This window comes from Dermacentor variabilis, chromosome 11, assembly GCF_050947875.1.
Source record: "Dermacentor variabilis isolate Ectoservices chromosome 11, ASM5094787v1, whole genome shotgun sequence".
Classification (NCBI taxonomy): domain Eukaryota; kingdom Metazoa; phylum Arthropoda; class Arachnida; order Ixodida; family Ixodidae; genus Dermacentor; species Dermacentor variabilis.
Genome location: NC_134578.1, coordinates 14,334,340 through 14,361,215, shown reverse-complemented (window position 1 = coordinate 14,361,215; position 26,876 = coordinate 14,334,340). Strand labels below are relative to the sequence as shown.

Below are 26,876 nucleotides of genomic sequence, written 5' to 3'. Positions count from 1 at the left end.
TGCTAACAGTAGCACTGGGACATAATTATTCCTTCATCGTATAGGTCATTTAATTTAGAGGCATTTGACTGTAAATTGGGTCCATGAAATGAGAAACTTCACACATTAATGCGAAATGAATTGTAGATATTGAAAATGACTCAAATATGACTCAAATGATTAAAAAATATTTGTTCTTGCAATTTTGGCCTTCTAATGGTCTCATCTACCTACCTAAAGCAAACTAAGCCAACTTGGAGGTGCTCTTTAGTGCCTTATGAACCCTTTTAGACGAGTGTTGCTCACAGGCAACATACCAAAAAAAATGATTTTTTCTTTGCCAAGTTTTAGTAATGAGCATGAAGCTCCTTGCTAGATGTCCTCGGCCAGCATGGAATGACAGGCATTAAGTGTCGTTTGTTGGTTTAGAGCAGGAACAAAGGACGAGGAAGACGGAAGTTTATGGCTACGCTGGTATCACACATGATATAAAGCAAATAAAATATGCACGTATGGCTTACAGATAACAAGTGCTGTCTGTACAAATTCTTAACGAAGCCATAGATGGGTTGGGGTGAAGTCTACTTCCAGTTTTCTGCTTGGTGTTTCTCCCACTATTGCTGAGAAAGCTTCCACCAAATATTTTTTCTGTTCGTTGATTATGCTTATTCACCGTGTGTTTCGCACATTTAGATGGGAAAAAAATAATTCCGGTCTTTCTGTGTTCCGTCAATAAAGGGTCAAGTAGGTACAAGGGGAGCAAGTTTCCACACTGTGTCGTGGTGACTTCAATGTACAATAACATACTGCTATGCTTATACATACTGCATCTTTGAAATCCAGCTGTGATTCTTGTCTCTTAGCCTGCGATGGCTTGCTTGATTCTGTGTATTGCTTTGATTTCTCACCAGAAACCTTGTAGCGGCTATTTTTATACCTGGACAATCAAATCCAGATGTAACAAACCTGGATAAGGTTAATTATATTCTATATCGAGCATGCAAGGCTTACTGACTGATGCTCGTGTAAAGTAACTACCATGCAACAAACTAGATATTGTACATATGGAACTCAGGGCGTCCACTGCCCAGGTGGATGTGTTGTGCCAGTACTGTAAAAGCATTGAGAGAAGTAGACTGGGGCAGGTGTACACAATTTTGTGTATTTAGAATGTTTAGAATGCCATTTTTATTGATTCTGAGGAACACGTTAGGACACGGGCAAAAAAATACAACCTTGCTACGCCTAGTTCAGTTTTCATTAAGCGGATAGCACCTTCCTGGCTTCTTTTCTCCATTGGATATAACAAATCCGTGCTAATGAATGCATCGCAAAAGTTCATTTAAGTTTGTTATAGGTGAGTTTGGCATGTTGTACTACCTGACGTGTTACCATTATTGCACAAAACCTGGTTACGATCGGGTTTGTCTGTATGTAGCACTTTCTCAATTTTCAGAGTAGTGCCTCAACAGAGTACTGCTAATAAACCGTTAAACTTTGTGTCTTCCTTCATTCTTTCATTTTCATTCAACTCGTACGCCTCTCGTACGGCAAGCCTCTCGTACGACAGCCTCTTGTACGATAAGCCTCTCGTACGACAAGAGTTGATTGAATGGCATGTCTGTCGCCTGTGGTGCAGGACCTGGACGGCAACGTCCTGGACTCGTGGGAAGGTGTTCGGGTACAGGGCCTCCACTGCCGCAAGGACGGGCGCACGGTGTTGGCCGCCGACTCCCACCACCGAATCCGGGGATACGTCTTTGATGATCTCACCGATTTCAATGTGTACGCACGCACTGCTTCCTTCTCCACTGCAACACGCTGCACATTGAGTTAGCTGCGTTAAGAATTTCTTATCGTTGAACTGTAGGAAGAATCGGCGCGCTGTGCTGGCAGTGTAAGCGTGTGAATTCAGGGAAGTGGGGTTCTCGGATTGGCACCTTTCTCGCGGTGCTAGGACACCTTTAACAGTTGTCTGGCAAGCAGCATTCCCTCTGTTGCAACAGTTGAATCTCTGCTAAAAAGTGTTAAGTACGTTTTTCTTTAGTGTTATGTAAAACACTTCTTACTAAGACATAAGAACTTGTGCTTGGCTCTGCAATCACATAAAACACGGAACAGTCCCATAGGGCTGCTAAGGCTAGAGGAAGAAACCATGAGGTCGGCACTTTCGGTGCATCAGTTTCAGTCGTCTGTTTCAATGTTATTTCGCTTGCTTGTACCATGTGTGAATAAACTTTATTGAAAAACGTTGTGCGAGTGAACCAAAACTTTTCTATCCAGATTTCATTCCAAGAAAGCTTCTTTAGTGCAGCCACAGCCACGTTTTAGCCGAGCCATGTTTGAGACAATCCGGACACACCCGTATCCTGACAATCCCACTGCGGCCCAGTGCCCATTGGAAAACTCGCATAGATGGTGTCACCAGACAGATCTCTCCCTCTAAGTAAGATTCTGAGAAACAACTCTCGGGTTGCGTTATTCTGCAAAATGCCAGGCTGCAAGTCGATACAGCATGGTGTACCCACAGAGTTGGGCAGTGGTTACGTTAGATTATCAACAAATTACTTTTCTATTAGTGGCTGACTCACAGATGTTAAAAGCATTGTTTTTCATTCAAATATAGCAACAGCAGGGATAATATACTTGAGCTTGCTTTGAGGAACACAGTAGGGTGTCATTCTATTGATCTTGCTGTTTTAATGCTGTTGTGTTTTCAAATTTCTGTTTGCGAACCAGACCAAGTGTGCGTCATTTTGAATCACTGCACTTTCCGCATAGTTTGATTGCAATAAAAGGTAACCCCTCCAAGTGCCAAAAAGTTTGTACATTGAAGATGGATGTTTGCATTTCTTGCGTCTTCAGAATCATTAAAATCGAACTGCAGTAGAACTGCTTAAGAGTTTTGAATGATTTGGCGAGTTATTTTCTAGGTTACAAAATGTGGACAGCGTGCATTAATTCTCTGCAGGGGCATCAGATATGAGGACACCAACTATTTAATGTCTGGCATACTTGAAGAGCAGCTAGGTGGCCAGTGGAAGAATATGCTGGATGTAAACCGTTCTTAAAAAACGACAGAAGTGAGCCTCTACATGTTTCGAGTTATTGGCACCCACAGCAAACACTCCAAGTGCCTGTCTTCCAACTCCTTTCACTAAACCAATTATTCACATTTGCAGCCAAGGTGTGACCAGAAGTGTGTCAAGATGTGTGCAACAAGTGTGCCTACTGGTTCCTATCTTGTGCAGGGTCCAGGAGGAACATCCCATTATATCATTTACGGTTGACGACACGGGGCGGCTTGCTTTGCTCAACCTTTCCTCACAGGTGAGCACGGCAGGGACATGGGACGGTTTGTTTGATGTTTCGCAATGAACGCTTCCTCTGTTGGCAGTTTGCAAGCAAGAAGTGTGAGGTGGCGAGGGAGAATGAAGGAGGGCCACGTCATTGGTTGGCCAACTATTACAAGTTCTTTTTTTGGAACTTGGAGTGGTGGGACCAATATGCTTGTTCTAACAATCGGTGTCAACACAGCAGAAGCTCTTGCAAGACTACTTTTATTTCGTGAAGTACATTTGCTTGAATAGGCACTGTGGGTTGCTTATTGGCACGCGCGTGACGGGCTGAAAGATCACGGCGAATGCACTGTGTGGCCCATTCATGCAGTCATCAGTTGCACGCTTGCACAAACTGGGCTCTCCGTGCAGATTTTGGCTCGAAATTTTAATTTGAAATCTTTCACTTTTAAGTCGTTCCCACCAACACAGACTGCCACTTTGGCATGGCATGTGTGATGTAACGAGTTGCGGGTTTGTTGATTGCAGGGTCATCTGCTCCAAAAATTGTAAACCGCCTGTGCCGTGCCGAAAAAGTGCATTGCTGGCAAGGGTGCCACCAATGCATTGTGCCTTCCAATTCTTTCATTCTTGACGTTGAGAACAGGGCAAATTGTAGATACCAGAAGTACATGTTACTGGGCTAGTCGGTTCATATTGCCGAGTAGACCATAAATTTGATCGCTATAGCGCAAGCAAGGAAGGACAGAAGGGAACAAAGGGACTGCTCCCCTTGTTCCCTTCCTCCTTTCCTTGTTTGCGCCATAGCGTTCAAATTTATGGTCTACTCGGCAAATTGTAGATGGCCTGTATGAACAATCTCGGGCTGATCACCAATGGCCGAGATGTATAACCACACAGAATGTGACTTGTGACATCGCACATTAGTATTTCCATAAAGTAATTAACTTGTAAATTGTGTGAAGGCTCTCAAATTTTGCCACTTTGCTAGCTATGGAGTGCATACAGATTAGCGTGCAATGTACTGTCCAGGTTTGAAAATTTGGGGTCATGGTCCCTCGAAGTAACATTTATTATGGTAATTTTGTTCCTGCAGCACTTGCAAGCATATAAAAATTTGTCTCGGGCAAGATTTCTTTGGCTTAAATCTCAAAAGTGCTCTGCATTGCTGCAAACTGAATCTGAGCACGATATGAACCACTCAAGTGTACTACAAGAGGGGTCTTTGTCCTGCATTGGACGGGAAATAGGTTCGCCGTCAAGAAATGCTCCCTCCTGTGCAGGGTGTACACATGTGGGACCTGGACGACAAAGTGCTGGTGCGGAAATTCCAGGGTGTCACGCAGGGTTACTACACCATCCGGTCGTGCTTTGGCGGCGTCAACCAGACCTTTGTTGCCAGCGGGAGTGAGGGTACGTGGACTGTGGCCAGTCTCCAGTGTGTTGCTATTAGCGTATCTGCATGACGGACGGCTCCGTGGATTACTGTTCCGCAGACTGTAAATCTGCAATTCATCCGGCTGTGAAGAGCATCCACATTGAAGTTGAGGCTAGCAAACAACAAAGCTATAAAAAATATTACTACTCTATTTCTAGTGGAAGACTTGTTTGAGAGTAGCGTGAAGGTGGAGGTTGCGAGGAAAGGACAGTTGAATGCGATTGCTGTTGTTTTGTTCAAATTGGAAAATTATGAATATTTGCTTCTTTGAAAATGGTCTTCTTGGCCAAAGGACAGTGCTTGTTGCCAGACTTTCAAAGCAATTTAGGCTAAATCCGTGGTATTCGACCACCGAAATTCAGAGAATTAGCACGTCATTTTCCAACCCTGTGCATCACAGATGAGGTGCTACCAACAGCAGTCCATGATGTGTAGTTGTGCGATGTTTCATCCGGCATGGGCGTCTGGCACGGGCAGCAGGCATAACGAACCACTGACACGACAGTTGCTCTTCACGGTTTTGTTGTGTTTAGTGCGCGTGCGAAAGTGAAAGCGTAATGAAAAGATGCTGTTCCTGCGACATAGCCTTGTTGTCTCGCTCTTTTTGACAGAGTGCATGATCACGTGCTTTCCTCGCCATGTCCTCCACATGCAGACAACAAGGTGTACATCTGGCACGTCAAGTGGGAGAAGCCAATCGCCGTGCTGCAGGGCCACTCGCGGTCGGTGAACTGCGTCAGCTGGAACCCGGCCTGCCCGTCGATGCTGGTCAGCGTGTCGGACGACTGCACTATCCGCGTCTGGGGCCCCGCAGCTGCCGTACCTACCAACCTGCCCAATGCATCGCCCAGCTCCCAGTCGGGTTGGCATCCGTTTGTTTTACACCCTCTTGTGTTGTAATTTGAACTAGGGTTGCCAACTGTCGAGCGGACAGAGTCTGGACGGGAAGTGGGGGGGCGGGGATGGCGATGATCGACTCAGTTAGTACCAGAGGCAGTCTGTATGTGCAACAATGTCGGACAAGTTTTCTTAGTCGCACCATGTTGTGGTTTACAACAAGAAACCGTCCTTATTTATTTGTTTACCAGAGTACCCACACAGTGCCTCCAATAGGCATTACAGTGGAGGTGAACTGCATAGAATAAAAAATAAAATATGAACTTGATAAAGGCAACTGTGAACCTCTTTCTTCCTTCTCCTCTTTCAATCCCCTTTCCCCTTCCCCAACGCCACAAGATGATCATGTCTTTACTATTACATTACATCATGCAGGCGCTGTACGAACACATCATTTGAAGTTATTTTTACAACGTCACTTGGTAGCCGATTGCAGACTTTATTTGTATGGGCCAGACTCCAGACTTCAGATGCATTGTCACAAACATTACATTTGTGACAATGCAACCGAAGACAAAAGAAAAGAATGTGCAACCAAGCTGTTGGGCATTATAAAAAGGCAATGTGGTTTGTTGATTGTTACTCGGTAGAAAAAGAAGAGAGCTAAAATCGGGACATTTGGTTGTCCCAACTGAGTCAAAGCAAGACTCAAGACATTCACTCCTCAAAAGTCGGAACTGTCCTGCTAAATTCTGGACAGTTTGCAGCCTTACCTTTAACGGTGCCTCAGATGACCGCATCACTCGGGCACGAAGGAGTACTGACTTACATTTTCTAATTTCCATAAACTTTACAGTACACTTCTTACACATAAAAGGATGGCACTTTGCATGTTTGAAGGTTGGGGAACCGTAAGATATGTTTCAAATTTGATACTGCAGTTGGTCTCGAAATGTTAGTCCCGGTGTTATCCACATTATTATGAGGTTATGACACGGAGCAACATTTGCTGACGTGTTGCAAAATGGTTCAAGTAGAATAATGTTGCTAAAAGAAACAAGTGAATGCTACAGACATTCACTGCGACTGCACTAGCTCTTCACTGCTGCAGCCACAGTTGCTAGCCAATCGCATCATGAGGCCATGACGCATCAACTTCCTAAATACAAAAACTGAAACTGACTCGTAGGAACGAATATTATGGTAATTTATTTAGGGCACTCTGGCCCTTTCCAGTGTTTCTTCTACCATTTAGAAAGTTTGGACCGTCATTGAATAGAAAAATATGGGTCGAAAATTCACATCAATATTTCTTTGAGACCTGTAGAAGGGCAGATTTTCTCGTATAGTGTCAATTCTCATTACCGATCCTATGCAGCAAACCCGAGAATCCCATTGTTTGCTCATATCTCATGGTCATTCATTTATTTGGTCACTCATATTGCCAGAGGAGCAAAGTGTTGAATTTCAATACCTTTTTTCAGCAGTGATTCCACTGAATATACCGTAAGTATGACAGTATTTTTCTTCTTATGTGCACAGTTTGCTTCTCTGTAATTGGTCTTGCGTTGTAGACACTGGCAGTTCGCAAGGGGGTGGGGGGGGTTATAGCATTTGCATGCCACTTACCTAAGAGAATGTGGCATATCCCACCCAACTTTCAACTTGCCGATGACAAGTTGTTGTCACTTCCTTTCTGGCTAATCGCCCTGTGTTCCAATTTAAGAGAGTTCCCAATTTTCTTTGTGACCTTGAATCCTTAAGACATTATGTTCCCAATTTTCTTTGTGACCTTGAATCCTTAAGACATTATGGTCAAGAATTTTCTCGGGTGAGAGCACAAGTCTGAGCCTCTTTGATGTCTGAGCAATGTGCCTGTGTCATAGCTTTATCTCGAGGAGGAATGCTTACTGTGGATGCGAAGCTATCATTATATTGACTTTTGAAAGTGTCGATATTTTTTTGAGGCAATCGACAGTGCTATTGATAGTATTACAATAGATTGCTATGAAACTATCAGTAGTGTAAAAAAGCTATAGTATTGCTGTCAATAGTATTTTGATGGTAGGACTAGTGTGAACTGCCAGATCATACCAAACAACACCAAATTAGTATGCCAGCGCTCATTATAGCTGAATTACATTGAAGCCCTGAAAAATGCATTTTATTGACACTCTACCTAGTGCTTCAGATCAAGTGCTTTGTTTTCGGCTGGAAGTCGTGTTGCCTTGAAAATGAATTTAAAGCTGTGGTGAGCTATTTCATTTCACCAACTTTAACCTGCTTTACTAACGAGACATTAATTTTTTTCTTTCGTGCAGGTGAGATGGGTGAAGGGTCTCCCTACTCCAACGGCAGCAGCAATGGTGTCTGTGACGGCGATGGCAACTCGGTCGTCTAGCGCCACGCCACCTTTTCTTATCTTCTAAGGGACTTTAATCAATCCATGTTTCATAGCATTGTGCGGAGAGGGAGGAAGAGAGATGGGAGTGTGAGAAAAGCCTGTCTGGATCGCGCTGCCGCACAGTGTGTCGACGGTTACGCCCATGCGCTTTGTCAGCCAGGCGCAAGTGGGCTGGGAATCTCCGAAGACATCCAGCCTGCAGATCGCCGACAAGTGCGCCGAGGGGTGACGGCACGCGCTGTCTGTTTCTGGCTCGACTCGGCTCCGAAGCTGTCCAGGCAGCGGAATGCGCACACGACGTCTGTCGCTTAATATGCACGCGGCTTTAGTTTTGAGGCTCGACCTGGCTGCAGATGTCTAGGCTCTTAGACATCTGGGAAGTGTTGCCGAGCTTAGCAGACGACGTCGGGTGCGCTGTTAGAGGCCCGGTCGGCTGGTTGCATAGCGTTGGCTAGTGAATGCCGTGCGTGTGATTTCGAAGGCTCGTCTTTTTTTTCTTTTTTTTTTCTCCTGCAAGGTTTTGCACGTGGGGAGAGTGAGAGAGTTCTGTTCGATGTGTTGTAAAACCGATTTTTAAAATTTCATGGTCGATTTGCGATTGCGGATGCCATGTGCTTCCTATTGGAAATTGCTGTTCTGTCGCGCGCTCGTGTTGGGGGTGCACTTTAAACCGTCAGTTGTTAAAACTGAAAATTTTTTTTATTGGCTGGCAGTACAGTTTTCGTCGATGTCATTGTACGTTCTCAACGTGTGTAGACAGCTGTCGCGCCGTAAGGTAGACTTGTACCTTGCGGAGGTGTATTCAGTGTTGTGATATTGCGCTGAAAACCCGCACTGCCACTGCGTTTACATGCTGTAACCTTGTGCTGTATTGAGCAATGGTTGAGCATGTTTGACAGTTCTTCAAAAAAAAAAAAAACTATGCCTAAATCGGAGCGACTAGGTTTCAAACGTTGAAAATTATAACAGTGCCCATCTGGGCATCGTATGTTACATTGGTACGTCTGGCTTTAATGTTTGTCGTTCCTGTTCAGATGGGCGTATTAACGTAAGAGACTTGACGTTGCAAAGAACGCACTGAAACAGCTGTTTACGGGCTATAGCGTGCTCAGACGTGTAGCGGATTGCATGAATGTACGAGTTTTGACCTTCGTCATAGAGAAACCGGCAGCGAAATACACATCGCAGTGAGCAATGTAGTCGTTACGATGGGGACGCCCAAAGGATTTAAGGCTGTTTTTGAGCAAATAAAGTGTTGGAGATGGAACTGCATGCATTTTTTTTTCTTGCTTGGTGGCGTTAATGAGGTTTGAAATGAGGTAGTTATCTCTAGCGTAGGAAGCTCAGTCTGCAGTTTATATTGAAAGTGACCTGCGTGCCGCGTACAACAATGTAAATACCGACTGCAAGAGTGTTTTGAGAGCATGAATGCCTCGATCACCTGGAAAACACACGGGGGAAAGAAATTACACTGTGACCCAAGATGCAAGTCTCGACATGGCGGGACCCTTAAAAGAAAAATAATTGTGTGCATGACTTAGACTCGAATACAGGAAATGTAACAAATTAGAATTCCTTCTTTCTGTGTGTGTGTGTGTGTTAAGTGCGTATGTTGTGAGCGTGCCGTAATAACATTTCCAGCATTAACCTGTTTTTGTTTTTTTTTTCACTCCCACTGTTGCCAACCCAATAGAAGACGCATATTCTCTAGAGAGCAGATATGGGGCAAAAAAAAATTTTTTTTTAGAGTTCACATGTTTTGTTTAAGCTTTTGGCATTACGTTCTCACATGGTCATCTAACCTTGAGTAAAAGCCTTTCAAAAGTTGGGCACTTCTTTTTTTTTTATTTGGAACATTTTGCCCTGAACATGCAGTGGTGGTCATGTTGACGATTATGGCCACACTTTGCCCGTTGCCCCCTTTCACTTGTTTGTTTGCTGTGTTGTGCTGTTTCTACTGTTGCTTTTGTTGTTAAACAGTGTCCTGCTTGCCACCATTAATGAAATACAGTCGAACTTCAATATAACGAAGACAGATATAACTAAGTAATTATATTAAGCATGTAGCGAATACATGCCTATGACAAATATTGGACATAACGAAGGTATTTTCATGCTGGATGGAACTTTGTTGTACTGAGGCTTGGCTGTTACACCAATGCATCACCTTGTCAAGCTTGGCTTGCGCACTTTTGCATGCACAAACAAGTGATAATTGGTTTAGCCACGCTTGGCAATCAGATATATTTTTTTTAAAGGACAGGTACATTTACAATTGGTGTGTACAGTTTGCTCGCAGTAATTCAAACTCTTCAGCAACGCACCAACTTGTGTACAGTTTGATTCTAAAAACTGAGCCGTTTGGTTGCTTAGCTTATATAACCTGACGTATTCGTACTACAGATAACAAACTGGGAACAAGAAGCGAACAGGATACAGTTGTGAACATAAGCTGATGAAAATGTATTGCTGGGATACTAGTTTGTTTGTCATGGCTGCAAGCAGTGCCAGGGAACACGAAGGACAAGCGAGGCCAAGGACAAGCAGGGATTTACAGTAGTCTCGGTCTCCTTGCTTGTCCTCTGTGTTCTGTGGTTCCATTTGCGAACGTAGGCTGGTTCATTGCACAAACTGTTCACTGCACTGCGACGGCAGCCTTGGCCACAAAATCAAAAGATGTCAAACCACTCGTGGCTTGCACTTGATGTGTGGCCGCTGGTATTAAAAAAAAAAAAATGTGGATGAACAATAGAAGAGGCGCGCAAACAACTTCTCAAGTTACTTTTGACTGCAGGAACTATTACAGTCTTAATTTTTCTGGTTATGTTGCGATGACACATGTTGCTTCAAAAAGTAGCAATAATGCTGGGCTCAGCAGAATCATCAGAATTGTTACACTTCTCTCAGGAAAGTCGTTTGACGCACGAAAAAGAATTTCGCTTTATTATGCAGAGCCTTCAAATAAATGTGCACACAGACCAGTGAAAAGATGTTTATTGGGCAGCAGCTCTTGTATGTTTTGAAATGGTTACCACTTCTGTCAACAAAAAATTTTGAGACAGCTGCATCCACGACCCATACCTTGATTATCCAGTGGTATTCATTTTTCAAAGTGCTTTAGAAGCCTTTTGCTCCGATGGGGTTTGACTGGGAAAGATAAAATTTTCCATAAAAAAGTGTAGTTTGTATTTGAAACAACCCAATAGCGTGTTGAGGAGGTATTGGGCCAAGAAACTAGCGATGATTCCTCTAATTTCCATAATTCTTTTAGTTAACTGTGATAACAGGTTGAGTTATTGCGAGTTCTCTGTATGTCACTTGTTGTTTGACTGCAATAGCCGGCAACCACGTGCCTGTCAGCTTTGTGTACGCTTTTGTTGACGAGTCCCCGATTTGGACCATTTATTTTTGTCTGCCTGCTTGATTATTGCCAGCTCTCTGTGAGAGCAGATAAGCAAATTTGACTGCTGATTTTCTCGTTTGTGCAAATATATTTTAATGCTTTTAGAAGAAAAAAAAAAGAAACGACTGTGTTGTGTGTTGTCTTGCTTGCCTTTTCCCACACTGACATGCTCAATAAAGCTCATCATCATCGCGATGTGCAAAAATGAATTAAGAGGAAGCTTTAGCTCGGGGCCAGAGCAAAAATTCACAAAGATGAAACGCAGAAATACCCTTGTGCAATAAATGCAGAACCGGATTGGATGAAACCTGTTGCATTTGAGAGAGCTTAATTCTGCCGACTCTAGGAAGCACAGTTTTGATTTGGGGCATCTTGGTTTTTCACAAGAGAGGTCGAGAAATGTTGTTTTAGAGGAAGTTTAAGCACAGTGTTTACGAATCCGTAACTCTGTACGAAAGACATTAGTACTTCTGTAAGCTGCGTGTGCTGCAGAATTTTGAGCGGACAAATGCGACATACGAGTTTAGGGTGACATGAGACAGTTACATTGCCTGCAGGGCATTTGAAGGTGTCAAACTTGCAAATTCCTAGTAGTGGTATATTGCAGGGCACTGATTAAAATCCATCAATTTTATTCACATTAGGTGTCTCTCGGCAGGTGCAACCTAAATTGTAATCTTCTCGTGCTTACATTGTCTTGCCATGTGACGGTCACTGTCATTGCACCAGATTTGTTGGCATTGGCCCAATAACGATCACATTATTGACTCTCTGTTCAACAGTGCTTGGTTTCTTCGGCCATCGCTACAATGGGAAAGTATTATTTCAGAGTTCTAGTTGTAAACTTGAAACTTCTATTAAATATATATATATATATATATATATATATATATATATATATATATATATATATATATATATATATATATATATATATGCTTATTTTCAATTGTCTTTGTTGAAATTTTGACAACCTTAACCCATTTGTAATGCCCAAACACAGTTTCATGTCAAAAAAATTGGAACAAATTGTGGACATTTTTTTCTGACCACAGAGAGTATGTGTATATGTAAAAAAAATTTTTTTTAGTTACAACTTAGTTACTGTAGGAATTATTAATTGGTTTGTTAAGCTATCCACTGCTGAGAAGTTATTCCAGCATATCATTAGCGCAACTATTGGCTTTGCATTAACTTTACCACGCTTCAATTGGCATTTTCAGGCATCAAACTCACGCATTGTAGGGAAATATCTACTATACACACTCAATAGATTTTAAGCTTTTCCTTTAAGTGCAACAAATCTTGTCAAATTCGGTGCAGAAGATGCTGAAAAATATTTATCCAGTCCCGTGAATTTAGTGAGAAGCTCTCGCAGTTTAGCTTCCTTATGAAGACAACACTTTTATTGTAGTCGAAGGTTAAAAGAACAGTATACCTATTACTATGTTAACATTACTTCTAACCAGGACTCGTCTTTTGACATTTCCAGAGAGAAGATTACAAGTCTAATCACACTTGATATGCACCATTGCCAGTTGGTCACCGCAAAATTTAAAGTAAAAGAAGAAAGGTGTGTGTATATTTGTTGTAAAGAACAACTAAATGTTTAACAACTCGCTGGAGCTGGAACAGGGTGTCTACTAAGTTGACATTTCCAAATTCCTCCGAGTTTTCCAGGTTTTCCCCGAGTGCCTTTGCAATATTCCCCGAGTGACACAGAACTTTGTTTTATGTCACGACTGGCTGACACCATGTTGCCACATACTGTCGCTCTCTAGTAAGCATGCTAAAAAAATTAAAAAACCCGACTTAATTCAGTTTGAATAATAAGGCATACATATTATTCAAGAAGAAATCGGAAGGGAAGGGTTATAAAATGCACAGCAAGTAAAATACCTTTGAAAAAAAAAATGGTAAAACTCATTGCAAATTGAGTCGAACATTTTCAAATATGAATAAAAAGAAGCTGCATACAGAAAGAAATGGTTTTGAACATCCCCTTCAGTTGCAAATTATGATCGACTGTTGGTATATGTGTGAAACATAGATGGCGCTTGAGACTCCACTGAGAGCAAATCAAGGTCGTAGAATGACTTTGAGCATTTTGTAATGAGGCGTCATAATTACAGAGTAACTAAATATTTTAGTATTGTGTAAAGTCGGTCATGCTACGTTTCTTCCTAAAAAGGATTAAATCCCCAGCTCAAGTTGCATTCACAAGCTATTCACTGGCCTCGAGAATTTCAAGAAAGAAGAAAAAAAACATATTTCGAGGTTGCTACCCACATGCCCCACGTCAAACGTCGCAAAAAATGCGGCAGTGCCTTCACCAAAGTGATGTCAAAACAGTGGCAGTGGTGGCTTTAATTAATGCCGTGTCAGACCTGCGGTCACGGAAACAACGTTCTGCAAATTGGACAGCAAAGGGTTCTTGCGTCCGAAATTTCATACGTTCTTATACATTAACTCTATGGGGCACGTGGTGGTGCCGTGAAGCCATCCAAATTATAGGGAATCCGGAAAGTCTGTTGTTGACTTTACACTGGCAACTCCTCCAGCCAATGGCACAGTATCAAAGACGATTCATTATGATCCCTCTCTGTTACTCGAGCCAGCATTACCGCGACTGTCATTCCCTCTCAATAAAATTAGAGCAAATTTTCCCTGATAGAAGCAAAAATTCCTTGAGTTTTCCATGCGTATTTCCAGACTTCAACATCCCTGAGAATTCCCAGCTTTTGCAGTGATTGGCAGCGTAACTTTTTGCAGATGCGCCTCAGTGATATTTTTTTGATAATGTAAAATTTAATGCAACTTTAAAAAACATCTTCTCAAAACATTTTCTTTTTCCCTGAAAGAAGTTGTTAAAAATCACTAAATGGTGGATGTCCATTTGCCAACTGGTGGCACCCATTCTGTAACCACTGGTTACAGAATGGGTGCCACGAGAAGGGAAATGCAGTTGAGGAAGGCAAAAGACTAAGTGGGGTGATGAAATTAAGAAACTTGCAGGTGCTAGTTGGAATTGCTTGGCACAGAACAAGGGTAATTGGAGATCGGAGGGAGAGCCCTTCATCTTGCAGTGGACATAAAACAGGCCGATTGCTGGAACATTGCTTGCATGGCAAAATGAAATACGCAATTGACTGAAAGTTTGGCTTTTTAACGAATTAACTTCGGGTAGGTGCTGCAGTGCACGAACTGAAACCAGCAAGCTAGCACGGCAAGGCACACACACTTGAAAAAAATTTTTGAACTTGTAACACCAGTTTTGAAATTGAGAAAAAAAGTTATTGTAAGCCATAGATCTCCAAAGTTGTGTTGTCGATGTCAATTCTTTGTGCTTCAAGTGGAACAGCCCGCAAACTTTTTCTTTAGTGCATGTGAAATTAGAACGACAATGAAAAACCACTTCCATCAACAGACGTTTATTTTTTAGTACAACATTCGTGCTAAAACTTTCGAAACATAACGACAAACACATCTAAAGTTTGAGAAGGGTGCTCTACTAAACTAACCGTACGCGATATTGCAGCCCGGGTCACACGCCCCGCATGAAACGCACATTTATTGCTGCTGGTAATGGCGTTACTGACGCAAATAAATCTGAAGTTGTTCGCTTACAATGCAAGTTTTCCGCTTTACAATTTTGTACAAGCCCGCTAGCGCTCTCAGTAACTAGAAAGGTAGGAGATCGCAGAGTATTGGAATGTTCGCCGCCGTTACTCGAGTGTACGGGGAACAGTCGAGAACGGCAATATCGGTGTTGTCATCTCGAGCTGAATGGCCGTGTTGAGGCAGTCAGTGGCGGAGTCGAAGTCGCCCGTCTCCTGAAGCACCTTGCCCATGTTGAACCTGTAATCGTTCAACAAGCAAATCATATTTATAGAAACCCGCAGGGCAAAGGAAAAGCTGGAAAGTTGCCATCCATCCGAGAGCAGCGCAAAGCTACAAAGGAAACCTGTACGGGTTTCTCGGACGGGAGGCTTTGCAGTTAAGAAAAATTGTTCTCCTGTTGGAGAGTCGCGCTTGTGTAGCTTTTCCTCTTTACAAGCACACGTAGGGAGGATTACCATCTTTGAACACAAATCCAGTGTTTCAATTTCATACTGTTGTGTGTACCATCAGCACATGTTAAAATGCGAACAGGAAATGCCTAATCAGAATGCCAGTGTAACTACATGCAAGTGTGAAGTGAAATCGCCCTGTAGCCAGTTTCTAAGCACGCAGTAGTATTCCCAAATGTGTTTTTGAGGTCTGATATAAGCCAATGTTACAAATGCAGGTGAACCTGGGGACGGAAGAACGTATTGGAATAGTTTTGGAACTTTTTGACCATAAATGTCGCAGTGTTTCACGGTTCACACCAACTGCAGCTATTGTATTGTCTCGCTATCCGTCTTGGATTGGATTAGTGCAATTGCTATGCAAGAACTGACCAGGACTGGTGGCACATGGGATCAATGGCCACCGCATCTCTCAGCGTCTTCTCGGCAAGTTGACTGCTGCCCAAGTAGTGGTAGACCAGGCCCTGGAATGAGCGACAAGGACCGAGGGGCGTGATTTTTCTTGTTTGCGACAGCCATATCAATCAATCGCCATTTATCTATGTTGCACAAGATATGCAGGAGTGTGAAATAAAAGCAACTGTACGGGCAGCTTGACGGGTTCTCAGCCCTGTAACCTGAGCAGCAGTTACAGACGGTAACATTTTCATGTTACCATCCGTAAGTAAGGCAGTGAACACAGTTTCAGAAATCAGTTCATCAATCAATCAATTGATCGGCCAGTCATTTCCGCCACTGGAGCACACCTGGCTAGAATTGTGCCTCATTAGTGCACCGCACATTCCAAAGCACTCGTGCAGTACTTTTACGCATTTTTGCAGGCTTTCTTGTGAGTATGGGAGAAAATATGTAACATATTAAACAGCAGACAGCTAGTCAGACTTTTTTCACGATTGTCCACGACTTCCTCATTAGTACTTTTTCTCCAAATATATTAGTGCAATTGCTTAATTAATGTTAACTGATGTAATTAAATAAAGTAATATGACTTGCTCCAAATGAAGAAAGACATCACCTTGGTTCTGTCTGGCTATAAAGCAATACTAGAGTACAAGTGACTTAGTTACAAGATACTTAGTACAAGTTACTTGGGACACCCCCCCCCCCTCTCTCTCTCTCTTCCTGTGTGTGCATGTGTCCAAGGAAAACATAGTTGAAATAGTTACTGTATCTTAATTGAAAATTTTGAAATAAAGAAAATGACAAATGAAAGTGGAAGATGAGAACTTTCCACTGGCAAGAGCTGAACCCACAACCTCCGCACGACGTGTGCGACGCTCTACCAATTTACTTGCAGCAAAGGCCATGCCCTCATCTACTGCGCATGTTGGCATAGCGTTGTACGTGTCATGCTAAGGTTGTGCGTTTTGGTCCCGCTGACGGCGAGTTGTCTTCCACTTTCATTCCCTTTTCCTTACTATTTCAACATTTACAACTAAGAATAGTTCATTGCCCCTATGCTTGGCTTCATTGTATGTTGGGTTCATATTGTTATCAGGCCCTGGATAATGGACAAACAAGTTTCGCTGCACTTGCTGACAAAGACTATGGCTAACATTTTTTACAGCGATTGTTCAATGATTTTAAACAAGAAAAAAAAGAAGGAAAAGAAACACCGGTGAAGCTATACTGCATGCTAAGTCTTGCTTGTTAGCCACGTCAGATCTTATAAATCGCACATTAAAGTAATGCAGTAGTAGCCACAGTCACAGAAATGCATAAAGATCAGAGAGCTATAACTTAGACAGAAGGGTGCATACACAAGTTAAAAGACAAGACTATGTAATAGTTCTACAGCCTAAGGAGTAAACACAGCTAACACAGATTTAAGCATCAAAGCACAAAGCTATAATCAATCAATCAATCAATCAGTTGTACCAGGTGCTGAAGAGCAGTGACGTGCAGTGGATTGATGGAGACTGCATTTTGAAAGCACGTCTTCGCGTCGTAGTACTCCTTCCGCAGCTCGTGCAGCAAGCCCTTCTGCGAGGCGAAAGAGGAGAATGACTTGCAACACTTTTTTTATGGTTCCTGAAGCAATCCCACACCAATATTCGTGCTCGAGAGAACACGAAACTGAACAAATATATGATGTGTTAGTTTACACCTTACAGTGAAATCGTGAAAACGTCGGTTTCGCAAAACACCTTATTGGCAAATTATCGGTACGTTTTAGAGTGGTGTGCAATGTGTCAATTTCTTCTGACCCGGATGTCCCAACAGATGTAGTTTAGAGAATTCCAACATTGTCTCTTGCTGTCAAGTTGGAGTTGTAAACTGATTGCTTTACTTTATTGTGTTTAATTTTCGATTTTTTGCAATTCGTGTAAAATAACTGATGGCCCAAATTATAAACTTCTTCCAGACAGTCAGTTTATACAATTTCTTTTAAACAAAACAAGCATCCTCGTAATCGGTTCAGTGGATGTAGAACAATCTCTCCACTCCCAGATATATAAAGAGGAGCCCACAAGATAATGCTGAAATTAAAAAAAAAATGCAGGAAGGCTTATCAATTTAGGCGCAGTGGATTTTGATAAGCTTTGCTCCATTTAGAAAAAAGAATAGGCAGTTCCTTCGCCCGAATGGTGAAACATTAGATGCGCAAAATTTATCATTTTGTTGAAGCTCCTCAGACAATGTTGCAAGAATACGTGGGGACTACATGCTGGTGCGACACAGCAGGCGATGCAGCACCCTGGCAGCTACCGGGCATCTCGTAATGCTGGCATGATAAGGAGTGCCACCAGAGGGGCTAGTCTGTAAGTGTTCACCTAGTGGACTGTTCATTTTGGCTGCTGCTGAAGTGCTGACTGGGGTCGAGAAGAGGCTGGTGACCCCCCAGCCTGCCTTCTCCTCCTTCTCACTCGTACAGCTCCATCCAATTAGTGGCGGTCGAAATGGAGAGTCCACAAGGTGGACACAGGCAAAATAACCCCCCAGTTGTCAAAAGCGTGGCAGTTTGGGCGAGTTGGTATGTTCACTCTGTTTGTTCGCTCTGTTCTCCATTCCTTTTCGTTACCCCTTCCACTTTCCTTTTTGCTCTTTCTGAGCTGCGCTACAAGCGTGAAAAAGCCCCCAGCTGTGTTACAGATGTCGCCACGTCTATGGTGCACAAGACGAGACCGAAGGAAAACCATCGGTGCTCGTAGCTTGCAAAGGTTACTGTCTGTTCTGCTCTAACCACCGTATGCACACAGCTGCTGAACGGGAAGTAGGGATGCTATTGTGTGCACAAAGCTTATGCCAGCGGCAGAAGGCAAAATGCTGCCCTGGCTCTAATGTATAGCCGATCAAGATAGGCGAGACAGCTATGACGGCATGTCCACCTGGCTTTGGCATTTTCGCAGCTAAATGCACTGTGCGTTTCTGAAGACCTTCTAACCCTCCGCGTGTGCGCCACACACATGCCGTCAGTACCGTGACAGCATGACCGGCTGTGGAAGCAACGGTGGGAATGCGCCTCGAGTGCCTACGTAATTGCTATCGGTGTGAAAGTTCAAATCTACCGACTGTAGGGAGTACATCTTTTTTATTTTGGCCATGAAATATTTTACTGAAGTTATTGAAACTCACAAAATATAAAGAGATCTGAAGCATCAAGTCTGCGATTCAATTGTTGAAGACTATATAATTTCAACATGTAGGTATCAGCCTAATATGCTTTGTCAGCCATTTCTTTCGCTTACGTAATGCCTCACATGGAAACGTTTTTGACATATAATAATAGATAAATAAGTAGAAGTGTTCTAGTTATACTGGCTTTATGAGAATGGGCTTTTGCTTTAGGTATAGTCAAAGTTTCTTGCACACCAATCAGTGACACGCACCATGACCATGAGTTGGTGCGACAGGGGGTAGATGTTGGATGCCTCGAGAATGCAGGCCTCGGCTTCAGAAAGCTGCTCCATCTTGAGGTACAGCTCAGCTATCAGGAGCCACACCTGCAGTTGCAGTAGCCAGAGGGTCTGGGAGCCGCGCTTCTCGCGAAGGGCTGCCATTGACCCACCACCCGCGCCGCCGCCACCCGCCTGGGTCGGCGGGTGCACCATGGGTCCCGCGCCCGTCTGCAGTGCCTCGGACAGTGCCTGCTCCACACGTGCAGCTGCGGCAATCGACTGGCCTGCACATGTTACGGTGACAACTGTTGCAAAAACTCTCCAGCTGCATTCCCGCAGCTGCACCGTCATGACATGTGCTTATCACATTGGTAGTAACATCTTGGTGAGGGCTAGTTGGTCTGGCTTTTGAACTAAGCTTAAACAGGCTGACTAAAACAGGTACACACAGATAAACAGTTGCGGTTCTCCAAAGGGCATTGTGCAAGTGCCAGTGCAATTGTTTTCTACAGCTTTACAAAACAGTAAGAGTCTTATTGCACATAATGTTGCGCTAGCTATTGCTGTCACCGCTTCCCATGTCAGGCAAAAATGCAATCTTTTTTTGCCAACAACTGTTATCAATTTGCACAACTTGCAAATTTTGCAATTGCAATTTGCACACATCACTGTGTCACTAGTCTTTAATCTGCCTATCAACGACCAACCTACACAAATCTTTTGTGGCTGTAACCCACACAATAGACTTTTAAGATGCAGGGGTGTGGGTTAGATATGAATTCCCCTGACAAGTGTGGTTCCACAGGCTTCACAGCAGTGAATTATGCATCGCCACATACAGGTTGATGGTTGCGTACAAGCACTCGGTATGCGATTCCCAGCTCATACTACGCAACATGCCTAGGCACTTCTATCATAGAGCCTCGTTCCAATTGCTTGTGCCACGCATGTTGTGCTTGGTCACGAAAAGGGCTTTTCTTCACTCTTTTTTTTCTTGGAGCTCTCAATGTGCACTTACCTGACTCCCGGTCTGAGAAGTCACCTGATCGCACGTGGAACGAGCCACGATTGCAGCTGGTCACCCTTTGCAGACCGGTCTGGGCATAGTCGCTGCAAACACAAAACCGACTGCTGAGTTCACTAATTCCTAACAGTTAAACTATCATTGAGGTACTATTAGGTACCCTGAGCCAATGTTATTAGGTACACTGATACTATTCCTTTCTTTTCTCTTTAGCTTTCTCCAAAGTTATATATGTATATGACACATAAGGGGCTCCAGAAAATATGACACAGACCAGTGCAAACAGTAAGTAAAACTTTCTGTCACAAGTAAAATTCTGCGTGATTAGGCATCCCGGAGACAGATGTTGCAGAAGAGGCTTCGAACAAGAGGCTTCACAAACTAGTGCAGAGGTATAAAGTACAACTTGTTATTGAAACTTTCTACACACTAAATGGACAAAATATTTCACTTGCTTTGGGCTACTTTCGACAAATTTTGCTGGTTATATGAACTTCCTTTTAACCTTTTCATGCACTGTGTACACAATTGTGCACGCCGAAATAGTGCATCAACAGCAAAAGCATTGATGAAAATAATGATGATTAATACGGGTCCCATACATCTTGAAACTCTGCTGTTTGGAATCGTGCAGCAAGTTTAAGTAACAGGTGCACAATGTTTTGGTAAAACAAGCGGGAATGTAAACAGTTGCGTGTCTTGTGCTCGGTGCGAGCATGTCGTATGTAGTGGATTCACTTTTTTTATTGCTTTTCACAGTGTGTTGCACCAGGCATAACTTTCGAGTGCCTGGATTGGTGCTTTTAAGGCTTGCTTTACACAAAATAGCAGATGCTCTCATATCCGAGGTTTCTGCAGTGAGTTCTCGCGTGGAGTCCACGTTCTGCAAACTTGACAAAACTCGCGGAAAAAATTAAAAGATTCTTAACCTGCTCTGCAACTGTACATGTTTTTGTGATTCTGAAGATGCCGGAAATGTTGTGAAAATAAGTTTTCACTTAACAGAATTAGTTGCCGCCTGAAAGGGTTAAAACGTACTACCCTCACGAAATGAAGTCTGTCAATTCAGGCCTAATACAAGTACTTTTGTGAGCCCGCTATGTTATGTTACGTTACGTCAGCATAGACTTGGCTCTCGTGCTTAGGTCAGAGTTCATGCCACCTTTAGCAACATGTATAGTGGCGTAACATTGGACACTTGAATAATTGTGCCTATTTGGTATTCTACAGCAAAATTTTTCTGTCACGTAGAGTAGTTTTTCTACAGTAAATTTTCCTGCAAGCATAGCGCGCGCACTCGTTGCTCCAGTCTCGTCTACCTGGCCAGCCCACTGACCTCTTAAGCTCGGACTCATAGAACGTCTTCCACTGCAACAGCATCTGCTTGCTCGTCAGCAAGGCCTCTTCTGGCCCGAGGCAGTAGTCCTCGAGGTGTGCCTTGGTGTACATTAGGCTGAAAAAGAAATTTAAAAAAGAGAAGAGGAAAATAAATATAAGGCATTTCAAAGAAATTGGAATGTCAGGACCAACGCCAAATACGGGTAGGCCATGATGACATAAAAGCATCATGAGGTTTGCTATAAGACGCATCTAATACCGTGACTGAATTAATGACTAATAAACAAAAGAAAATGTGCTAGCAGAGGATAGTAGTGATTCTTTCACTTGGGCATGTTACAAGATGAGTTGTAGCCAGATGCAAGGGTGAGCTACCTTGTCTTGTTTAACTAGTGGTAAGCTAGCTTCGCCATGATGTTAGGAGCAAGATGAAAAAAAAAAAAGCGGGACAGTAAAAATGCAGCGCATTAAGATGTTGTGTCCTGCAACACAACAGAATGGAGAATGTGTTTTTTTTTCTCTGACATCCATTGCACCAAGTATTACGAGGTTTGTTGCATTTAAAGGAAGAAGCTTGAGAAGAGGCCAAGTGCTATGCAATGAGCACTGGAATGAAACGTGTTGGGCGTAATGTCAAGAGACGGGGAGACCAAGCGGTGTAAATTGGAGAGCAAGTGGTGGCAAACAATGTTCTAGCTGAGATTGAGAAGGTGAAGTGGAGTTGGGCAGGACGTATAATGAGTGGTCTACAAGAACTGCGGTCTACAACATGGGCACCGAGGGCAGGGAAGCGCAGTAGAGAACAGCAGAGAACTGGGCGGTGCGAGGAAATGGGGAAGATGGCAGGCATAAGACAGGGTCAGCTGGCGCAAGACGGGTGTAAATGGAGATCGCTGGGGGAGACCTTCATCCCGCAGTGGACACAGAATGGGCTAATGATGATAATGATTCTTTATTTAGACCACCGATGACAGAAAAATTGCTGTAAGTCGGAATATTAAAAAGAAAGCAAAAGTGTCAAGTTTGCGTCTCTGTAACTCGTCAATGAGAAATGATATTATGATTCTGTACACTGCATGCATTGAGACATCTAATGTGGATAAAAGTGATATATTACACACCACTTTAAACTACTATACTGATAATTTCTGAACGGGACTTTTGCAAAACTCATGTAGACAATGTGACGACTTCCCATAAGCTGTAAATGAATAAATCATATTTGTTTGCTTTTAGTTGACCTAACAGATGCAGTTTACAAATTTCTGATTTCTGTTTTTCTTACGTAGTTAATGAGTTGTAAGCTTTGTACTTTAGTTTCTTTTGTTTGCTGCTTTGGGGCAATTTTTTGAGAAAGTGAGGCCTTAAATTAAAATTCAGCTTCTTGCAGTCAAGATACTAGCTTTCTTGCTTAAATACAAGTTTAGCTTGAATCAGCTAAGCTATTGTTGAAAGAGTATTTATGTATTCCATATGTATCTAAATATTTTCTATTTCTTATTAACTTACAGGAACTGCTTTGTTTATGCAAAATGTAGAAGGAGTGGATAGAAATAACTACAATCTTGCGCAGGATTGGTAGAAATGAAGCAGATCACTGAAACCAAAATGAAAATTTCGAGATGCACACTCTTGTTACATTGCTTGTGAACAAGAAACTCCTTGTACGGATCTTGAAACGTCATTTTGTTTCAACTAATGATCAGTGACATGCTTCAGTCTTATTAATGGTTTTACCTGACTAGATGGTACTTCATAAAAGTTTGAGTTTCAGTTTATTATTCACTCAATAGTGCATTACAGATGATATACAGTCATGGCTGTCAAAGTCGGAAAGAGCAACGGGACCCTTGGTTAATATATCAATGGGAGAACATATGAAGAAGAAGAAAAAAAAAAGATGTCAAACATAATGCTATACATACATAAAATAAAGACTAACACAATAAGTATGTATACATATCACCAAGCAACATAACAAGGAACATAAACATAGTTATATCACTGGTAATAAAGCTTCAACTTGAATGATAAAAGAAAGAAATCTTAATTTGCAATCTAGCTACATAATTCCATTTAGAATACTCTCAGATGGCAGATTATGCTGTGACCCCACGTGGACAACAGTGCGGGCTCACTTGAGGTAGTTTGGGTACTCCTCGAGGGTGGCATTGATGAGCTGAAGCGCCTCGCCGTGCTGCTTCTGCGCAGACAGCAGAAGCGCCAGCAGGTGCAGCGTGTGAACATGCTCGGGGTTGAGCTCGAGCGCTCGCTTTGCGTGCGACACGGCCTTGTTCAGCTGCAAGTGAAAAAAAACAACAACAAAGAAATGGAAAGCTCTTCCCAACAGCGCAACTGGCAAGAAGCCCTGTGCAAACTGCAGCAACATCACGTGGTAGTTTAGTTGTCTGGGCAGGCCACACAAACCCTTCGGCTGCTGTTGCAATGTTGACGCATGCAACCACCTTGCTCAACCACTCAATTCTAGTTCTGTGTTGTGTGGAAACTAGAAGGAGATTATTTAAAATCAAGCTTTACTGCAGACATGTTGACAGCTGCACATGTTCAACTTGACTCGCAGAATTGGTAGTGATCAGATGTGATTCAATTCAATATACAGAGTGATCCAAATTAATATAAACAGGAAAAAATTAACACTGTGAAAGGTAATGGCCATAGCGAAATGGGATTTCACAGATATGCACTAAAAAACATGGAATTTTTCAAATTAAACGTCTTGTAGCCACAGTAGTTATACGAGTCCTGGCAAGTGGTGCTTCAACTGTATTCCAAATTCAGATGCACAACAAAAGTGCCAGCGCCACGTGACAAACGTAACCATACTCGCTATCTGTAAAATTTTTTATATTAAAGAAACGCATATCTTTAGGCCCATTTATACGAAAACTACATCTTTGTATAGTGCATACTTTTCAAATTATTATTAAATTTAGATTTTCTTGTTGCTTTTGGATCAGCTTGTATGCTTATGCAAAGAAACTGTTGCCAGCTGTGTAGTGTAGAACCCCCTTCTGATCGGCCAGCAAAAAGCCAATGCCTCTATTTGAGGTAGTTCGTAAATGAGCAAGATTTACAAATTTAAGTGAATAGCAACCGCTATGCAGCCGGTGAACTTTTGACCTTCTTCCCTTGCACTGCAAAAGTTAGCTTACCTGCCGAACTTCCGCGTAATGCAGGGCTAGGTGGTATTCGGGGAGGTGGTGGTACGGGTCTGCGCTCTGCGCCCTGCAATTTTTGAGACATAGGCTGAAGTTGCCAATGGGAAAAGCCCACAGCCGGCGTAGTGTCACGGCATACATACAACAGAAAGGTCTCTTTGATAATTAAAGATTTACAAGCGGCAGCAATATCACATCTCAACTTTGACTCGTTGCAAGACAAGTGTAAAGGCTAACGTATAACACATGTCCCAGCTAACATGGACCATGTTTAAAAAAAAAGTGAGGCATATGTGCAGATAAAACTAACACTATATTGTTAGCAACCTCCTGGAGAAGTATCCAGTACTGTTAAATTAACAGGCTTATTAATTACTAACCTCCAAATAATCGAGCATGTCTGAAATATCTGGCTTAGAAAATTGGTCGGCAACTGCATCTCTATCTTTTTTAAATAGATTCTGCCCTAAATTGGACGTAAATGAAAAAAAAAAATCGTTAAGTCAGTGGTGTCTGTACGATAATCATAAACAAACTCTAAAAATCGGGCACATTAAGATAAAAATTGTAAGCATTGGCAGCGGTGGTAGCAGGTCGTGGTCAGCGAAGTTACAACTTGTATGGAACTGCTGTTTGAAACCCAGACTGAAGGTGTTGCATTGCATATTGGCACGCTGGGTGAACTCGCTCACGAGTGCACTGACCCACACTCGTTTCACAGGCGTACCTAACCTAACCTAACCGTTTAAAACGAACATGCCGAGGATGATGCGGCCGCCTTTGATGAAGATAGGTCCTCCGCTGTTGGGGATTAGGAGGGAAAGGTATGTGGGTTCTTGGACTGGTGGCTGAAGCACATCTTCATCTCAGTCTACTTTACATATTACAATACAACTTGTGGACATAAGGTTACATAAAATCTAGTAAACTTCACAATCACATTATTTGTGCTTACAATACGTGATGTGAAATGCTTTTTGTTGCGAGCATAAGCAGTACGCTGGGCCACTGCACACTGGAACGTGTAATTCTGCCCATTCAGTGGTAAACAGGTTCAGATTGATGACGCCTTATATTCAACACATTATATATTGCGACATAAATGTACAAGACGTAATGTGAAGTCAAATTATATAATGCACACTTACATGTTCTTTTTTTTTTTCTCATATGTGACACGCTATTTTATGGCCACGAATGCAAGCAGCAAAAGAAGTTGCCTCCTATGTATGAGATGGGGTACAGACGCTCCTCAGGCGTAACCATACACTGGATTCACATAACCGCAACTGGGTTAACTGACGTAACGTAAGGACAATGCAAACCAAGATCAACTGTCCGCCACCTGAGAAAACACTGGAATGCAGATGCCTTGAACTCCGCCCGTTTGCTCTGAGGCCTCCTCTGCTCCGCCATCAGCGCGAATCCCACACCGAGCACCAGGTGGCACTGCGCGAGAAGGCTCTGCGGGTTCCGCTTCTCGCGGTTGAGTGCCTCTTCCGCAAATTCCACGCCTTGCTCAACATTCCCGAGGTTCTCCAGGCATACCTAAGAGGATTTTACGAAAAAAAAATGCAAATCCAACATACATCCAAATAGCTATGTGAAGCCAAGCTTTCATGAAGAGGTTAATTAAATGCTATAAAAGTGTTTGTGTTCTGCACAGAGTTTTTCAGCAATGCAATTACATGCCCGCTTGGCAAGAGACAGAGATCCTCACCACATGGCTCACGCAAGTGCTGATTACACTACCTCCAGAATTAGCCCAGTTTACTATTGCACTGCCAACGAAAAATTGGCCCCCACTCAAGTTGTCGACAAACCGACTTAGCAGATGCGCCAATCCCGGGAAGGAAGGAATAGAAAGGTTTGCTTTAATAAAGGAATTATTGACTTGGAAGCGTATATTTTTTCTGGCGAGGATAGCTGAGTACCGTCTGTTGCTTCACCGCGTAATTCCACAGAGAACAGAGTTAGTCACCGGCACATCTGCAGGGCCTGCACAGCATAGCTTAACATAGCACTCTGCTGATCGATTGAGCCATCCATTCTTGCCGAAAGATATT

At 42.8% G+C, this 26,876-nt stretch overlaps 2 protein-coding genes and 1 long non-coding RNA gene across 6 annotated transcripts in view; 2 read left to right on the top strand and 1 right to left on the bottom strand.

Moving 5' to 3' along the window:
* LOC142563591 (WD repeat-containing protein 26) overlaps positions 1-11,555 on the top strand; it is a 33,288-nt gene extending 21,733 nt beyond the window's left edge. For all 3 annotated transcript variants that reach the window (XM_075674168.1, XM_075674169.1, XM_075674166.1), the window contains exons 11-15: positions 1,619-1,764; positions 3,231-3,309; positions 4,562-4,691; positions 5,372-5,578; positions 7,875-11,555. In XM_075674168.1, coding sequence (XP_075530283.1) covers positions 1,619-1,764; positions 3,231-3,309; positions 4,562-4,691; positions 5,372-5,578; positions 7,875-7,954 — 642 coding nt within the window. In that variant the 3' untranslated portion in view covers positions 7,955-11,555. The remainder of the gene's footprint in view (positions 1-1,618; positions 1,765-3,230; positions 3,310-4,561; positions 4,692-5,371; positions 5,579-7,874) is intronic.
* A 709-nt stretch (positions 11,556-12,264) lies between these two features.
* Positions 12,265-16,022, top strand: LOC142563589 (uncharacterized). Its single transcript, XR_012824347.1, has 2 exons — positions 12,265-12,933; positions 15,649-16,022. It is a non-coding gene; the product is annotated as an uncharacterized LOC142563589 (long non-coding RNA).
* The window catches only part of Ttc7 (tetratricopeptide repeat domain 7), a 26,060-nt gene continuing 13,959 nt past the window's right edge, over positions 14,776-26,876 (bottom strand). For both annotated transcript variants that reach the window (XM_075674162.1, XM_075674163.1), the window contains 9 exons: positions 26,156-26,358; positions 24,805-24,877; positions 23,770-23,930; positions 21,630-21,746; positions 20,288-20,379; positions 19,261-19,553; positions 17,309-17,413; positions 15,803-15,894; positions 14,776-15,218 (listed from right to left, as the gene is read on the bottom strand). In XM_075674162.1, the coding sequence (XP_075530277.1) occupies positions 15,086-15,218; positions 15,803-15,894; positions 17,309-17,413; positions 19,261-19,553; positions 20,288-20,379; positions 21,630-21,746; positions 23,770-23,930; positions 24,805-24,877; positions 26,156-26,358 (1,269 nt within the window). In that variant the 3' untranslated portion in view covers positions 14,776-15,085. The remainder of the gene's footprint in view (positions 15,219-15,802; positions 15,895-17,308; positions 17,414-19,260; positions 19,554-20,287; positions 20,380-21,629; positions 21,747-23,769; positions 23,931-24,804; positions 24,878-26,155; positions 26,359-26,876) is intronic.